The sequence below is a fragment of the Dendropsophus ebraccatus genome, chromosome 4, assembly GCF_027789765.1.
Source record: "Dendropsophus ebraccatus isolate aDenEbr1 chromosome 4, aDenEbr1.pat, whole genome shotgun sequence".
NCBI lineage: Eukaryota > Metazoa > Chordata > Amphibia > Anura > Hylidae > Dendropsophus > Dendropsophus ebraccatus.
Genome location: NC_091457.1, coordinates 92,075,116 through 92,094,618, shown reverse-complemented (window position 1 = coordinate 92,094,618; position 19,503 = coordinate 92,075,116). Strand labels below are relative to the sequence as shown.

Genomic DNA, 19,503 nt, shown 5'->3' with positions numbered 1-19,503 from the left:
CACTTCTACTGGTGCACAGGCAGGATCCCTTCCACTGGTGCACAGGCAGGATCCCTTCCACTGGTGCACAGGCAGGATCCCTTCCACTGGTGGGCCCTAGGTACCTCAGTCTCACACTTATTATTCCGGGCTATCAGACACTATGCCTGGTAGCTACCGCTGAGCTATGTCACTTATTCCCATCTGAATGTATGGGTTGTGCATTGAACACGGTAATAACCCATATGGACACGAAATACATGACAGGATATAGAAAACGCAGCGTGAACCGGGCGTACAGCTGAAGGTCCATATGACATATTCATGGTTCCATTGTGGTGGTGTACAAAGGCGCACTGATAAACTTAGGTCACCGCCACATACTTCAGGACCCCAGCCTGTGTGAAAGCTGTGTGATGACGAAGGTGTACTCTGATGGTGTACGTCATAATACTGATCATTAGCATCTATGGGAAGTGCAGCGCCGCGGAGCACATGGTGGGTGACGTCACCGGACTCACCTGCCTCTACGCGCCTCCTGATTGGTGGATGAGGTCACCGTTTCCCCGGCTTTCAGCATCTTCCCCGAGGTGCTGGAGGAGAGCCGGGAGATGGAGCGGCTGCTGCTTGGGCTGCTGCTCCCGGTACTCCCGGTACTTTGCACGCACGAGGAGGACGAGGAGGATGCTAAGAGCCCGGGCGGCTTCCAGGTGGTCCGCTGGGAATGGCACATGGTCCAGACCCCTTATCTGGTGGCAGTGTGGATCCTGGTGGCCAGCCTGGCAAAGATTGGTGAGTAAGAAAGCATACAGCAGCTCCCTGTATATATACTATATATCTAGAAGCAGCAGCCACTGGCTCCAGAGAGACTGGTACCCGGCACTATACCCTCATCCCCTGTACTGTGCCCTCCTACCATATACCCTGTACTGTGCCCTCCTGCCATATACCCTGTACTGTGCCCTCCTGCCATATACCCTGTACTGTGCCCTCCTACCACATACCCTGTACTGTGCCCTCCTGCCATATACCCTGTACTGTGCCCTCCTGCCATCATCCCCTGTACTGTGCCCTCCTGTCATATACCCTGTACTGTGCCCTCCTGCCATATACCCTGTACTGTGCCCTCCTGCCATATACCCTGTACTGTGCTCTCCTACCATATACCATGTACTGTGCTCTACTACCATATACCATGTACTGTGCCCTCCTACCCTATACCCTGTACTGTGCCCTCCTGCCATATACCCTGTACTGTGCCCTCCTACCATATAGCATGTACTGTGCCCTCCTGCCATATACCCTGTACTGTGCCCTCCTACCATATACCCTGTACTGTGCCCTCCTACCATATACCATGTACTGTGCCCTCCTACCTTATACCCTGTACTGTGCTCTCCTACCATATACCATGTACTGTGCCCTCCTATCATATACCCTGTACTGTGCCCTCCTACCATATACCCTGTACTGTGCTCTACTACCATATACCATGTACTGTGCCCTCCTACCCTATACCCTGTACTGTGCCCTCCTGCCATATACCCTGTACTGTGCCCTCCTACCATATACCCTGTACTGTGCTCTCCTACCATATACCATGTACTGTGCCCTCCTACCCTATACCCTGTACTGTGCCCTCCTACCCTATACCCTGTACTGTGCCCTCCTGCCATATACTCTGTACTGTGCCCTCCTACCCTATAACCTGTACTGTGCCCTCCTACCATATATTCTGTACTGTGCCCTCTTACATACACCCTGTACTATTCTCTCTTACCATACATCCTGTACTGTGCCCTCTTACATACACCCTGTACTATTCCCTCTTACCATACACTCTGTACTATTCCCTCTTACCATACACCCTGTACTTTGCCCTATTACATACACCCTGTACTATTTCCTCTTACCACACACCCTGTACTATGCCCTCTTACAATACACCCTGTACTGTGCCCTCTCACATACACCCTGTACTATTCCCTCTTACTATACACCCTGGTCTGTGCCCTCTTACCATACACCCTGTACTGTGCCCTCTTACATACACCCTGTACTATTCTCTCTTACCATACACCCTGTACTGTGCCCTCTTACCATACACTCTGTACTATTCCCTCTTACCATACACTCTGTACTATTCCCTCTTACCATAAACCCTGTACTATTCCCTCTTATCATACACCCTGTACTATGCCCTCTTACCATACACCCTGTACTATGCCCTCTTACCATACACCCTGTACTGTGCCCTCTTACATACACCCTGTACTGTGTCCTCTTACCATACACCCTGTACTATTTCCTCTTACCACACACCCTGTACTATGGCCTCTTACCATACACCCTGTACTATTCCCACTTACCACACACCCTGTACTATGCCCTCTTACCATACACCCTGTACTGTGCCCTCTTACATACACCCTGTACTGTGTCCTCTTACCATACACCCTGTACTATTTCCACTTACCACACACCCTGTACTATGGCCTCTTACCATACACCCTGTACTATTCCCTCTTACCATACACCCTGTACTATTTCCTCTTACCACACACCCTGTACTATGGCCTCTTACCATACACCCTGTACTATTCCCTCTTACCATAAACCCTGTACTATTCCCTCTTACCATATACCCTGTACTGTTTCCTTTTACCATATACCCCTTACTGTTCTGTCTTACCATATACCCTGTACTGTTCCCTCTAACTATATACCCTGTTCTGTTCCCTCTTACCATATACCCTGTACTGTTCCCTCTTACCATATACCCTGTACTATTCCCTCTTACCATAAACCCTGTACTATTCCCTCTTACCATATACCCCTTACTGTTCTGTCTTACCATATACCCTGTACTGTTCCCTCTTACCATATACCCTGTACTGTTTCCTTTTACCATATACCCCTTACTGTTCTGTCTTACCATATACCCAGTACTGTTCCCTCTAACCATATACCCTGTTCTGTTCCCTCTTACCATATACCCTGTACTGTTCCCTCTAACCATATACCCTGTTCTGTTCCCTCTTACCATATACCATATACCCTGTTCTGTTCCCTCTTACCATATACCCTGTACTGTGCTCTCTTTCAATATACCATGTACTGTGTCCTCTTCCTATATACCCTGTACTGTGCCCTCTTACCATGTAATCTGTATCATACCCTGTTAAGTGCAATGTTATTATATCATGTACTGTGCCCTGTTACCATACCTTGTACTGTTCCCTTTTATCATAACCTGTACGGTGCTCCCTTATCATATACCCTGTGCTGTGCCCTGTTATCATATAACCTTTACTGTGCCCTTTTATCATAACCTGTGCTGTGCCCTGTTATACACTGTACTGTTTCCCATATCATACCCTGTATTGTACTCTCTTGTCATACCCTGACCTGTGTCATCTTATCGTATACCTTATACTTTTCTCCATTATCCTACCCTGTAGTGTTCCCTCTCTTCATACTCTGTACCCTCTTATCACACTCTGTACCCTCTTATCATTCTGTGTACTGTGACCTCTTATTATACCCTTTGCTCCATTATCATACCCTGTAATGTGACCTCTTATTATACCCTGTGCTCCATTATCATACCAGTACTGTGCCCCCATAATATACCCTGTGCTCCTTTATCATACCCTGTACTGTGACCTCTTATTATAACCTTTGCTCCATTATCATACCCTGTAATGTGACCTCTTATTATACCCTGTGCTCCTTTATCATACCCTGTACTGTGACCTCTTATTATACCCTGTGCTCCTTTATCATACCCTGTACTGTGACCTCTTATTATAACCTTTGCTCCATTATCATACCCTGTAATGTGACCTCTTATTATACCCTGTGCTCCATTATCATACCAGTACTGTGCCCCCATAATATACCCTGTGCTCCTTTATCATACTCTGTACTGTGACCTCTTATTATACCCTGTGCTCCTTTATCATACCCTGTACTGTGACCTCTTATTATACCCTGTGCTCCTTTATCATACCCTGTACTGTGACCTCTTATTATAACCTTTGCTCCATTATCATACCCTGTACTGTGACCTATTATTATAACCTTTGCTCCATTATCATACCCTGTACTGTGACCTCTTATTATACCCTTTGCCTCATTATCATACCAGTACTGTGACCTCTTATTATACCCTGTGCTCCTTTATCATACCCTGTACTGTGACCTGTTATTATAACCTTTGCTCCATTATCATACCCTGTACTGTGACCTCTTATTATACCCTGTGCTCCATTATCATACCAGTACTGTGCCCCCATAATATACCCTGTGCTCCTTTATCATACCCTGTACTGTGACCTCTTATTATACCCTTTGCCTCATTATCATACCCTGTACTGTGACCTCTTATTATACCCTTTGCCTCATTATCATACCCTGTACTGTGACCTCTTATTATACCCTTTGCTTCATTATCATACTCATACTGTGCCCTCTCAATATGTTTTTCTTACATTGTAGTGTTCCCTTTCACAGTACCCTAGTTAACAGTGTCTTTGATTTGTCACTTTTTTATTGTCTTCTTCGGAAAAAACAGCAACATTAATAATACTGTACAGAAGTTCAGCCTCTGCAGCACTAGAGTAACTTTCTACCACTGTGTGTAAACGTAGACGTGAAGTTTATTTCCAGAGATGTGAAGTATCTGGGAAGGGGGGGGGGGTGTAATAAATGGGAACTATAAGCAGGTTAGAGGAATCTAACCTGCTGATAGCTTTCTAGTGGGCACCAGTCGCTGAGGATAAAAGTATGTCTGTTCCCTTCATCCTCGGCACTGTTCCCGCGCTGTTAACTGTGAAATCTTCTGCCTGATAAGCCGTTAGGAGCTCTGGGGGCGGGCTACCGGATCAGTGCTGGGGGTAGCCCCGCCCCTTGTGCTCATAACGGCAGAGGATTTTAGAATAAACAGCATGTGGAAGGCACTGAGGGTAAAGGTAAGAGACATTCCCTCATCCTCAGCTCCCCGTGCCCATTAGGGAGCCATCAGCAGGTTAGATTCACCTAACCTGCTCATAGTTCCCCTTTAATGTTCAAGTAAAAGAAGAGGCTGGTTACCTGTATCTCATTATTGAGCACCTATTGCCTTTAAACCCTCAGAGGAAGATTTATAAACTTTGGGTAAAGAAACAGTGAGGTAGTTGACTGTAGCAACCAATCAAATTACGTCTTTCATTTTTGAAAATTCCTGAAATGAAACTAGAATCTGATTGGTTAATATAGGCAACTACCTCACTTATCCATTACACAAGATTTGATAAATCTTCACCTTAGTCTTAATTTTGGTAAAGAATCTGGACTCAAAACCCTGAGGGACAAGTACTCATTTATTCAGTTTGATGGCTGTTGAATAGATGCCCTGAAACATACACATGTACTACTGCTGAGTATGCCGGTAATGTCCAGGCATGACTGTAATGGTGTGTCACATCTTTGTGCCAATGGTGTGTGTGTGTGTGTGTGTATATATATATATATATATATATATATATATATATACATACACACTATATATATATATATATATATATATTATAGTCTATAATATATATATAAATATATATATATATATATACACTATAATACTATAATATATATATATATATATTATAGTATTATAGTGTGTGTATATATATATATATATATATATATATATATATAGTATTAACAATTTATAGTCAATAAAGTGTGCTACTTATCAGATCTATAGGGAGATGCCTACTGCACTTCCGTTTACCGGCCCTGTTCACAAGGTATACTTAACGTTGTTTGTTCATAAAGATTTTCGGCAGAGGAAGGGATATATCACTGTGTTTGATTGCCAGGTATAGCAACCTTTTCAGTTTGCTGGGTGACATGGCAAACAGCCCCATGAGAGCTTATATAGCTGACAGTAGTAGATGTCAGACTGTTTCTTCCTGCCCCAGGAACAGAAGACAGTAGACATCTGGTGCATACCAAGACGTGCCAATTATAGGAAATCCCCCTTGCTTCACACTTTAATATTGAAGAGTGTCTCATAATACAATACACTTTGTTGGAGAGAAGCATTTCTTTAGGAAGCCTTTGTTTTGCTTGCACTCCAGGATTCCACTGATAGCAGAAAGCTACAGAGTGGGTGTAGCTGGTACACAGCAACCTGTCATTTACCTATACGGAAGAGAACTGTATCTCTGTGCAGTACACAAATCTTTATCATACTAGATAATTTCATGGGCCTTGGACACCATGGTCATTTAATCTGCCCATTCCAGCAGCGCCAGTCTAATATATGCTTAAATCTTTTTATCCTTCCCCAGCTGAATTTATCCTTTTCGGTCATTGTGATAATTTCTTACTTTATTCCTCCTTCATCTGACCCTTTAATTTGTGCCCACCTGAAACCGACTGAATTATGCCATCTTGTTGGTTATAATGTGAAGTAGTAATAGGCGTTGTAGAAGTGCTGGCCTCAGTAGATGGCTTCTACACTGTAACAAACTATTAGGGCCTGTGCACACTGAGTAAGGGTGCGCTCACACCTACAGGATCTGCAGCAGATCTGCAGCAGATTTGATGGTGCAGATTTGATGCTGTGTTCAGTTATTTAAATGAAATCTGAAATCTGCTGCGGGTCCGCTGCAGAAAATACGCTGCGGATCCGGTAAATATGATGTTGATATGTGTCTAAATACAAGTATTACCCAGGAGTATTTGGTCTATAAATATTTTTTCATATGTTAGAGCCATGTTGTAAATTTCACAGCACATCAGTGCGAAATAGCTTCAGTACTGCTGTAGTATTATCAAATAGAGGGATCAACCATGACTGCAGCATGTCAGTAAACGCTAAAGGCTTTCAGCCTCTGGATGACAGTGATAATGTTTTTCTTAAATGTAGTTTTTGCTGACTAAAGTAAAGGTAGTGAGTACGTTTTTGTTTTGTTTTGTTTTTTTTCTCTACCATTCCCTGCCCCTTGCAATTTTTTTGTTGAAGGACACCTGTCAGCAAGTTTCTGCTGGGTAAAGTAAAGGCAGTGTACGATAGGGCTTCCTACCATGAATCAGAAGATATAAGATAGATATAGATATAAGAGAGATAGAAGATAGAACATAAGATATAAGCTTTATGCAAATTAGGAAATAACATCCAGCCCCTTCTCTTCTAACACCCCTATGTCTATTTGTAAATGTCCACTTTGTGAACCTTGACGGACCTTTGCATCACAGAGGAACACCCTGTGGGCTTCATCTCCAAATTTGCATAAAACTTCTTACATCTCAGCACTGGAGTGATGCATTGAAACAGAGTTATATCTCCTAATTCCGGGTAAAAGCCCTATTGTACACTGCCTTTTTTAATTGCCTTTTTTATATATACAATAGAAACTTGCTGACGGGTATCCTTTAACAAAAACTTGCAAGGGGACAGGGAATGGCAGAGAAAAAACAAAAACATACTTACCACCAGGGCTGTGGAGTCGGTAAGCCGCAGCACCGACTCTGACTCCTGAATTTTATCAGGACCGAATCCATCTCCGACTCCTGAGACTCCTGAATTTTATCAGGACTGACTCAGACTTCCAACTCCGACTCCTGCTCCTTCATAAATGGCCAGTCATATACCAGGGGAGTTATTTATCACACTGGTTCAGCAGCTTCTCCCTAATGTCCTACATGAACCTGGGGTGACTTCTGAGGGAATTAAGGAATACTGTATATAAAGCAGCTTCTCCTGTGTGTGCAGTGGATGCAGCCAGTCTCCAGCCTCCATGTTCTGAACAACTCAGAACTAGACTAGATGAAGCAGGTGGTCTTTCCCTGCTGACAGTATTCTATGTTTCTAACTAAATATTCACCATAATTAAAGAAACACTGCTAACAATGCCAGATACCTGTAATATAGAGGTCAGCCATAGTAATATACAGGGGGTCACACATAGTGATATAGAAAGGGGTCACACATAGTGATATAGAGGGTCACTCTGGGGCACGCAATAGCACGCACACACACACACACACACACACACACACAGCCTGCTGCAGCCATAGCATACACACACACACAGCATGCTGCAGCTATAGCACACACAGCCTGCTGCAGCCATAGCACACACAGCCTAGTGCAGCCATAGCACACACATACAGCCTGCTGCAGCCATAGCACACACACACAAAGCTTGCTGCAGCCATAGCACACACACACACACAGCCTACTGCGGCCATAGCACACATACACACAGCCTGCTGCAGCTATAGTGCACGCACACACACACACACACACACACAGCTTGCTACAGCCATAGCACACATACACACAGCCTGCTGCAGCCATAGCGAACACCACACATACACACAGCCTGCTGCAGCCATAGTACACACACAGCCTGCTATAGTCATAGTACACACACAGCCTACTGCAGCCATAGCACGCACACACACACAGCTGCAGCCATAGAACACTGAAGAAAAACACACAATCTTCTCCCAGAGAGAAAACACCACACTGAGGACAGCGGTTACTGCTACACTACTTATGTCTTCTCCTCCTTCTCTATATTACACAGGATATCTTCATATTACACTGCTGCTCATATACAGTCATCAGGCATTCAGGAAGAATACAGCACAGATCTCCCCCCACACAATGGACTGTTCCAGCTCAGAAACAAACTGCCAAATAGTGACCGACAACTTTTCCATGACCACCCTTATCTAATAGGGCCAGTGTCCTATTAGAATGTTGGTCATAATATATATTCATCAGCAAAACTTGTAAAATTCATATCAAAATTTAATTCTACATTTTTTAAAGATTTTTTTAAAGCTGGAGTCGGAGTCGGTACATTTTTTTCCGACTCCAACTCCGACTTCAGCCAAAGCTAGCTCCGACTCCGATTCCAGCCAAAACTTGCTCCAACTTATGTATAAGACAAGAGATAATTGGCCGATTAGTGGGGGTCTCAACACTGAGACCCCCACTGTTATCAAGAATGGTTGAAAATTGTGCCTGAAATAAATGGTGTGCACCATGCATGTGCAGCCAGCACTTCCTTCATTATCTGTGGGGCTTCTGAACATTGTTGAGCCCTGAGCTTGGAAATGTTGGGAAATCTACATGGAAAATGGTGGAACTCACAGATTTTGAAAATGATGAAAAATTGCAACACCAAGTATATATGTAAGGAGCTATTCCAAAGATAGATCGATAGATAGATATCTGCTATTTTAGAGACTTGGTTTATATCTAAAAAGTTCTGACTTCCATTAGTAATACTGTAGCCCCTAGAGATAGGTATGCACTAGACTTATTATAGTATTGGGCACAGCTCTGTTACATTTTGTGCTGTACTCTGGATTTCTTACTTCTGTCACAGATTTATGAGAGTGAAGATAATGTCCTTGTACAGCGAGTGTTACCATGGTGCACATTCAGCAAGCTGGAGTACTATTTATTGCTTTCCTATTAGGAAAATCAGCTGCGTTTACTAAGTGACTTAGCAGAGACGCTCAAGGGAGCTTGAAGCAGGAGCTTGTACCGAGAGGTTAGGGATGTGACTCTAAATGGGTTTAATGACACTGTAGTGGATGGCAAAGTATGTGGAGCCCTAGGGAGAAGGAAAGTCACTTCCCATGGTAGCAGAAGTCACACCACATAGGAAACAGGAAAGATAACATCATGTCCATCATTGCAATCGGCAAAAGCAACATGTCACCTCTAGTCTCACTGTCATTATCCTGTACCCTGTGGGTCATGGCATCATTATTGTGTACACCAAATCTGTGTCATTGTCCTGCCCACCAAGCCTCAGTTTGTCATTGTCCTGCCATTAGCCTCCATGTGCCATTGTCCTGCCATGAAGCCTCAGTGTGTCATTGTCCTGCCACCAAGCCTGAGTGTGTCATTGTGCTGCCACCCAGCCTGAGTGTGTCATTGTCCTGCCACCAAGCCTGAGTGTGTCATTGTCCTGCCACTAACTCTTAGTGTGTCATTGTGCTGCCACCAAGCCTGAGTGTGTCATTGTGCTGCCACCAAGCCTCAGTGTGTCATTGTCCTGCCCCTAACTCTTAGTGTGGCATTGTCCTGCCACCAAGCCTGAGTGTGTCATTGTCCTGCCACCAAGCCTCAGTGTGTCATTGCTATGTCCCCTCAAAGCTCAGTATGTTGTTGTTCTGACAAGCCATGGGCAGTGTGTCATTATGCTGTTCCCTCAATTCTTAACATGTCATTGTACTGTTCCCCAAGTGTCATTGTCACTATTCTGTACCCATAGGCTACATTCACATATCCGTAGCGCTGTCTGCAGACACAAATGCGCATTCATAGCGATCTGCAATTGCACTGACCCATTCATTAGTAATAGGTGATTCGCAAATATGGGCTGTATAATGATTTGCCAGTATTTTTTGAAGCACAGATCGTGGCCCTTTTACAGATCCGTAAAATTATGGGTGTCAAAGGGTCCGTTGAAATCAATGGGTACTATACTGTCCTCAGTTGCGATTTTGCAATTGCTGACTGTATATATACACTAGTCCTAACTCCTCGAGTAACCAGTGTATCATTGTCAAGTGTTAATGTGTCATTGTTCCACCCCCTTAGTGTCAGTGTGTTATTTACATTTAGATGGGCTTGGTTAATATGTAGAGCAATAGATCTGTGATTATTATCAAGGATCTGCACTTCTGATTTTTTTTCTCTTGCACATAAAGCTGATACCTCAGCTAATCCTTCATTTACTTGCCTGTGAGTCTTGCAGACATCAGCAGTCCCCCCTGAGGGGTGCTTTGCTATGTGCTTGGCTACTGATCATTACATAAACAACATATATTGCTGCTGTGTTAATTCAAAGCATATGATTTGCTTCAGGATCTAGCGGTTGTATAACCGCCTAGTGTTTCAGGAAGCACTAATGTATAACTATGGCAGATTAGGGAAGATCTAGGAGCAAAGGTCATACTACTTTTTTCTGGCAAAGTGAAAATACTCTTCATGTATTTTTGAGGAGTATTTTTAGCCAAGGAAGAGTATGAAATTTTCAGAAATGAAAATAAATAGAGATGAGCGAACCTGGAGCATGCTCGAGTCGATCCGAACCCGAACTTTCGGCATTTGATTAGCGGTGGCTGCTGAAGTTGGATAAAGCCCTAAGGCTATTTGGAAAACATGGATATAGTCATTGGCTGTATCCATGTTTTCCAGACAACCTTGGAGCTTTATCCAAGTTCAGCAGCCACCGCTAATCAAATACCGAACGTTCGGGTTCGGATGGACTCGAACCCGAACACGGTTCACTCATCTCTAAGAATAAACAATATATATGAATAGAAAATGTTAAGAGGTCAAATCTAAGGAGCGCAGCACATAAAAGGGCAAATCATGGGTGGGTGCAGGCAGGTGTAGAAACCCTGGTCAAACATCAAAGTAGTAGTAGTAGACGACCAATGCACTACTCCACCATAGTGACAAGGTGTCACTTTAAAGCCTCACTTTGGCCCAGATTTATTGAAGGGTATAAAATAAACACTTGTAAACTCTCCACATTAACCAATTACAGCTCAACCTTCAGCTCTGGTTAAATGTAAGCTGATTGAAAACACTGTTGAAATTTTGTGGATGGCCACCAATAAATGGCAAATAATTGCCATTATATTAAGACAAAGGCCAATACCTCAGTTTCTTGTGTTAATTATAGTAAATCTTCCATTCACGCCACTTCTTCTAAGTCATACCCTCTTTTCTTTTAGGTAAGAGTCTAGAAGAGATGTTTTGGTATAGATGTAAGTACTAGGATAGCAAAACCTCAGGAAGCTTAAAGGGAACCTGTCACCAAGACAATGCTATCTAATCTATCACCATCATGTTATAGAGCAGGAAGAACTGAGCGGATTGATGTATATCTTGGGGGCAAAAGAGTCAGAATAACTTAAATAATTTAAAATCCCTGATCATTCTAGGAGTCCAGTGAACAGTGTCACTCAATGGACTGGACTCTAAAGTATGGAAATATCAGAGATTTCCAATTTCCAAAGATATAAATTACAAGTTATACTGAATCTTTTCCAATAAAGACATATATAAATCTACTCAGCTCCTCTTGCTCTATAACATGATGTTGACAGCTTAGGTAGCATCTTCATGGTGACGGGTTCCCTTTAACCCTTAGGCGACCCTGGACGTACCCGTATGTCCAGGGCCGCTTCAACGTGTTCAGAGCAGGGCCGTGCGGTGGCCACGCTCTGAACCGCCTCGGTCCCAGGTGCTGCTCGTAGCCCGGGACCACGGCTATTAGCGGGCATGGTCCGATCGCCGCACCCGCTAATACAGTAATCGGATGCAGTTGTCAAAGTTGACAGCTGCATCCGTTTACTTGATGCAGCCGTTCCCTGGTGTCTAGTGGGGAGGATCGCTCCTCCTGGACGTTGTCCCCCAGGGGGGCTTCTAGTATAAGTGTAAAAGTAAAAATAAAAGTGTTGTTTTTAATAAAAAGCCCCCTCCCCTAATAAAAGTTTGAATCACCCCCCTTTTCCCATGTTATAAATAAAAATAAATAAATAAACATGTTTGGGATTGCCGCCTACGTATTCGCCCAAACTATTAATCACATTCCCAATCTTGCACGGTAAACAGCGTCAGCGCCAAAAAATCCCAAAGTGCAAATTTGCGCATTTTTGGTTGCATCAAATACAGAAAAATTGTAATAAAAAGCGATCAAAAAGTTGCATATGCGCAATCAAGGTACCAATAGAAAGAACACATCATGGCGCAAAAAATGACACCTGACACAGCCCCATAGACCAAAGGATAAAAGCGCTATAAGCCTGTGAATAGAGCGATTTTAAGGAACATATATTTGTTAACAATGGTTTGAATTTTTTACAGGCCATCAGATACAATAAAAGTTATACATGTTACATATCGTTGTAATCGTAACAATTTGAGGAACATATATAAGAAGTCAGTTTTACCCCAGGGCGAATGGCATAAAAAAGAAAAAAAAACAAATAAAAGAAATGTGTTTTTTTTTTAATTTCACCACACTTTGAATTTTTTTCTGGTTTCGCAGTGTACTTTATGAAAAAATTCAGCCTGTCATTGCAAAATACAATTAGTGACGCAAAAAATAAGGGCTCATGTGGGTGCAACTGCTATGGCTTTTTAAGCACAAGGAGGGAAAAACGAAAACGCAAAAATTTAAATTGGCCCGGTCCTCTAAGGGTTAAGGCTAGGTTCACACTATGTAAAAATGATGGCTTTCATTGTCCAAATAACGTTCGTTATTTAAAGAATAAGAGCTGCTGTCATTTTTAGGACAATTGTCATTTTTATAGAGTGTGAAATTAGTCTGAAGGAGCCTTTAAAGGTGATGGGCAGGAGAAGCAGTAGCTAGCGAAATATTGAGAGATCAAGGAAGTGCAGTGCAGATTGACTACCAGGACTCTTGGTTTCTTCTATGGCTACTTTAGTGGTGTCAGTTTTGGATGGTCAGTGTTAGACCTACTTTGGGTAAGTTTAATAATTTTAGACAGACCAGGTGGTTGTTGTATTGGTTGCCCATAACTTCCCCTGTTAACACAAACGATAGTGAATATTTAAATAACCACGCAAAAGATTAATTCTTCCGATGATCTAGCATTGGCTCCGACGATCTAGCATTAGGCGATTATTGGGAATGAGTTTTCCTAGGAATGTTCATTTTCCTGATAATCGTTCCATGTAAAAGGGCCTTTAAGCAGAGGTCTCCAATATGCGGCTCTCCAGTTGTTGTAAAAGTAATACCTGGCCTTTGGGTTACAGTCCTAATTCAATTGAGCCACATGAAATGACCACTAGCCAATGTTTTTCATACATTGTGAACTGTTACCTCCCCTTCCCTGATGTCATGAAGAGGCCTGAATGGAGGCTTATGGCAGAGTAGGTGACTCCAGATGATAGGATAGACAAAGTCCACACAGGGATCTTCCTAAGTGAAGACTAGGGCAGTACCTAGGCCTAAATTGATGTTAGTATTTTCCTCACTCTTGAGTATGCTAGTATCACAACATTGTGTATTCTTCTATGTGACACATATTATTATCATTATTATTGTTAAATGTGCAGAACCCTCTCCTAGAAGAAGGGGTTATTCTTTTGTAGTAAAAGGATTCTCTGTTTTTTTTACCCTTTGAATTTCAATAGTGTCTTCAGTAACTAAGGAAACGCTGTCTTATTTTAGGAGCGTATAATTAGCACGCTCGCTGTTAGCAGGGACGCGTCAGCTTAGTGATAGCGCTCTTTGTAATTAATTTTCATGGTGGTAAATTCATTTTGAGAGCTTGACGAACACGTGCCTCTAGTTACTGTAGATGGGATTCCTTACATAAAACGTCCTTCTGGAAGCAGATAAGTGCTGTTCATATAAGTGTTTCACATGTCAGGGCTGAAGAGAGCCGTATTGCTGAATAACCCTGTAATCTTGAGCACATAAGCTAACATTTACTAAGCAGTTCACATTGATTTTTGCAGAAACTGGAAAAAAAAGAAAAGCAAAACAATTTTGAAAGTTGACAAGAAATATGGGCGTGGTCTCAAAGGAGACATGGGGTGAATTTATTAAAGGCTTTTTGACACTATTTTGCCGGATACATGCTGTTACCCAAAAATATGACTTTATTTGATTTTATGCCCTTCTTGACACTTGAAGAGAGTGGGATTTAACAGGACAGTCAGCCAGGTAGAACCTCCTATCAGTCACTAGAATGTGTCCTCCATTGAAACTGTGGATGAGCATTCATGTTATAGCTTCATTCAAAGGCTATAGGACTGCCAATAGTGCTCTGTTGTTTCTAGCAGTCCTATACAGTTTTACTGGGTTCACACTACGTATATTTCAGTCAGTATATGTATATTTCAGTCAGTATATTTCAGTCAGTATTGCAACCAAAACCAGGAGTGGATTAAAAACACAGAAAGGATCTGTTCACACAATGTTGAAATTGAGTGGATGGCCGCCATTTAATGGCAAATATTTGCTGTTATTTTAGAACAACGGCTGTTGTATTGAAATAATGGCAGTTATTTACTGTTATATGGCAGCCATCCACTCAATTTCAACATTGTGTGAACAGAGCCTTTCTGTGTTTTTAATCCACTCCTGGTTTTGGTTGCAAAACTGACTGAAATATACTGACTGAAATATACGTAGTGTGAACGCAGCCGAAGTTCGGCTGGGTTCACACTACGTATATTTCAGTCAGTATTGTGGTCCTCATATTGCAACCAAAACCAGGAGTGGATTGAAAACACAGAAAGGCTCTGTTCACACAATGTTGAAATTGAGTGGATGGCCGCCATTTAATGGCAAATATTTGCTGTTATTTTAAAACAGCGGCTGTTGTATTGAAATAATGGCAGTTATTTACTGTTATATGGCGGCCATCCACTCAATTTCAACATTGTGTGAACAGAGCCTTTCTGTGTTTTTAATCCACTCCTGGTTTTGGTTGCAATATGAGGACCACAATACTGACTGAAATATACGTAGTGTGAACCCAGCCTGAATAGAGTGGCATCACTTATGCCCAGCTGCCACTGTGTCAACCATGGGTGCAATGTGCAGCCATTTCTCACTTTTTGGCCAGCTGCCACTGTGTTCAGATGGGGGACGTGATCAGTAGATAGGTAAAACTTAATACCAGAATCCAGGATTAGTAAAAGTACAGCTACTTTCTTGCAAAAACACCTCCCCTGTCCCTAGGTTGTGTGTGGTATTACAATTAGCTCCATTAACTTCAATGGAACTGAGCTGCAAAACCACACCCAAACTCAGCACTAGAGCGGTGCAGTTTATGGAAGAAAGCAGCCATGTTTTTAGAAGTCTGAACTACCCTTAAAGCTAAGACAGTTCCTGGTATGTACACTCTTGCGCATCATTATTTAGTTCTACTCTGCATTAATGTGTACAAAATGTATACAGTTGTGCTCAAAAGTTTACATACTCCAGCAGAATTTTTGCTTTCTTGTCGTTTTTTTCAGAGATAATGAATGATGAAACAAAAACTTTTTTTCCAACTCATAGTTGGTGGCTGGGTGAAGCCATTTATTGCTGTGTTTTCTCTTTTTAATTTAAAATGACAACCAAAAACATCCAAATAACCCTTGTCAAAAGTTAAAATATACCCTAGTTCTATATACTGTGTATTTCCCCCTCTAAAATCAATAACAGCTTGAAGTCTTTTGTGGTACTTGTGGATGAGGCTCTTTAGTTTCTCAAATGGTAAAGCTGTCTATTCTTCTTTGCAAAAAGCCTCAAGTTCCAATAAATTCCTAGGTTTGCATCAACTGTGCACTTCAGATCTCCCTAGAGTGGCTCAGTGATATTGTGGTCAGGAGACTGAGATGGCCACTTCAGACCCTTCACTTTGTTTTGCTGTAGCCAATGACAGGTTGATCATGACAACCAAAAACGATCAAAGGTTCACATACCCTGGTGATTTTGGCCTGATAACATGCACAGAAGTTGACACAAACCTTTTCGGGATGCAAAGAAAAGCCCACAAGTAACATCATTTGAAGTACAGGACTCTCTGAAAATTATCAGTGTGGCTGTTTCAAGATGCACAATAAGGAGGCACTTGAAGAAAAATGGGCTGCATGGTCAAGTCGCCAGAAGAACGCCATTACTGCGCAAATGCTACAAAGTAATACGCAAAACAGCACAGAGTCAAGCCTCAAAACATCTGGAACAAGGTAGGAGTGATGGGACCAAAATTTAACTTTTTGTCTAAAACTATAAAGTGTCATCAAGGCCTATGATGAAAGGAACGCTATTCCTTCTGTAAAGCACAGGGGTGGATCGCTGATGTTTTGCGGAAAGCATGTTATGAGAAAATACTGGAGGTAAATTTGCACTCATCAGCCAAGAAGCTGCCCATGGGATATACTCGGACATTCCAACATGACAACGATCCAAAACACAAGGCCAAGTAGACCTGTTATTGGCTACAGCAGAACAAAGTGAAGGTTCTGGAGTGGCCATCCCAGTCTCCTGACCTCAATATGATTGAGCCACTCTAGGGAGATCTCAAGCACGCAGTTCATACAAAACAGCCCAGGAATTTTCTGGAACTGGGGGCTTTTTTTCCAAGAAGAATGGGCAGCTTTACCATCTGGAAAAATGAAGAGCCTCATCCACAACTACCACAAAATACTTTAATCTGTCATTGATGGTAGAGGGGCAATACATGGCATTAAGAACTGGGGTATGTGAACTTTTGATCAGAGTGATTTAGATGTTTTTGGTTGTCATTCATTATCTTTGATAAAAGGACAAGAAAGCAAAAATTCTGCCCAGGTATGTAAACTTTTGAGCACATCTGTAAGTTAGATTGTAAGCTCCTCTAAAGACAGGATGGAAATACATATATTCTGTATACAGGGTAGCAGGGTATCTTGTTTTATAGGGTAGTAAATTTTATTAAAAGTCCATGGATTTTCTAGGAGGTCCTTATCAATGTGTCTTTATTGCTTATGCAGTGTTCCACTTGTCCAAGAAGGTGACCACCGTAGTTCCGGAGAGCTGCCTGCTGATCATCCTGGGACTGGCCCTTGGAGGGATTGTCTTGGCCATAGCCCAGAGAGCTGAGTTCCAGTTAGAGCCTAATATGTTCTTCCTCTTCCTGCTTCCCCCAATAGTCCTGGACTCTGGCTACTTCATGCCCAGTCGCCTCTTTTTCGACAACATTGGTGCCATTCTCATGTATGCTGTGGTGGGAACAGTTTGGAATTGCTTTGCCACTGGAATAGCCCTTTGGGGTGTGAAGCTGTTGGGACTAATGGGTAAGTGCGAAAAATCTTTTAAGGATTATAAAAACCTAAACTTTCAGCCTATGGCTATGTTCACACACTGATTAAATTAAGTGGATGGCCACCATTTAATTGTAAATAATTGCCGCTATTTTAAAATAACTGCAGTTGTTTTGAAATAGCGGCTAAAATATTTGCCATTAAATGACGTCCATCCACTCAATTTCATCAGTGTATGAACAGATCCTTTCTGTGTTTTCAATCCACTCCTGGTTTTGGTTGCAAAATACTGACCAAAAATACTGTGTGGGAACATAGCCTATAAGAGTAAAACTAGGTTTGTGCTCATCCAAGAGTGGCCTAAATTAGTCGCAGAGATGTTGATTCAGAGATATGTCACTTACATTGTTTGATACAGCAGATCAAAGTTAAATGGCTTATCCAGAAATAGAGAAAACACAGCTGCTTTCTTTCAGAAACAACACCACCCCTGTTCTTAGGTTGTGTGTGGTATTACAATTTAGCTCCATTCACTTCAATAGAACTGATCTGCAAAACTTTACTTAAATGGAGGACAAGAGTGGTGCTGTTTCTGGAGGACATTGGAAGTTCCCATTAACTATCTATGCGTTCTTTGAGTAGCTTATTAACAGGTGTTTTCACCTTCTGGGTGTAAATTATATCTCTATTCACAGACAGCAAGCAGAGAACGTGAAGCGATGAAGAAACTGGAGAACCGATACACAATGGCTCAGATTTATCAATCTGTCTAAGACAAAATATAGCAACCAATCACAGCCCATGCTGAGAAATGAAAGCTGAGCTGTGATTGGTTGCTGTTTGATTGGTTGTGATTGCTGGTTGCTGTTTGTTTGACAGATTGATACCTCTGGGTCAAAGTGTATGAGGGTGATATAGAGGGAAGCTGGAAAACTGTTTAACTATTGTTATTAAAATTTTACTTGTTTATTTAGTGCCAACATAATCCAGTGCACTGTACAGAGGTTGTCACATTGGACCCTGTCCCCATTGGGGCTTACAAGCTACCGTAGGTTCCTATACTAATCCATATATTTCAGTATACAGTCTCAGTGTTATACACATGGGATGGCCACATGCTTCTCCATGTCAGCCATCTTATGGTAAGACTTGCCACAGAGCAGGGCAGCAGAGCCTGGAGGAGGAGAGTCTGAAATTAGCTCTATGAGGTACACAGGGAGCTGCTGTCAGTAGGTGCTGTGAGTACACTTACTAATACTTTACAGTACACTGAACGATTTAACTATAAAGTGGCCAACCCCTTTAATGACCACAATACATCTTTTGTCAGCGGGGCAAAACTAGCCTGGCACTGGTCTCCTGTGCAGAATATCACAGTAACTTGGATGCTGCATGATAGCAGGGCCCCTGCTCTAAAAATAAAAAACTACACCAGACTTGCTGTATTTTGGTAAATTTTCTCTGAAAAATATGGAAAGAAAAGCAATCAAAAAGTCATATGTAACTTAAGATGATGCTAATAGAAAACACAACTTCACAAAAAATCCCTCATATAGCGATTTGGACTAAAAAATTAATGTTATGGCACTTGGAAGGCGACAATGAAAAAACGGAGAAAATTGTTTGGACATGAAGGAGTTCATTCTGAAATATAAATATCAATTGTTGTTCTGTTTTAGATCTCTAAACTGGTGCTGGTTACCAATGGCCCCTCTTCTGGTCAT

The 19,503-nt window shown here is 42.1% G+C and overlaps 1 protein-coding gene across 3 annotated transcripts in view; it reads left to right on the top strand.

Annotated features, from left to right (window-relative positions):
* Positions 1-535: 535 nt before the first annotated feature.
* Positions 536-19,503, top strand: part of SLC9A5 (solute carrier family 9 member A5) — a 78,182-nt gene continuing 59,214 nt past the window's right edge. Inside the window, exons 1-2 of one of the 3 annotated variants that reach the window (XM_069968586.1) lie at positions 536-771; positions 17,669-17,812. In XM_069968586.1, the coding sequence (XP_069824687.1) occupies positions 591-771; positions 17,669-17,812 (325 nt within the window). In that variant the 5' untranslated portion in view covers positions 536-590. Of the gene's footprint in view, positions 772-5,321; positions 5,411-17,509; positions 17,813-19,503 lie in introns of those variants that run through there. The other 2 variants (XM_069968585.1, XM_069968587.1) reach the window with 2 other exon arrangements.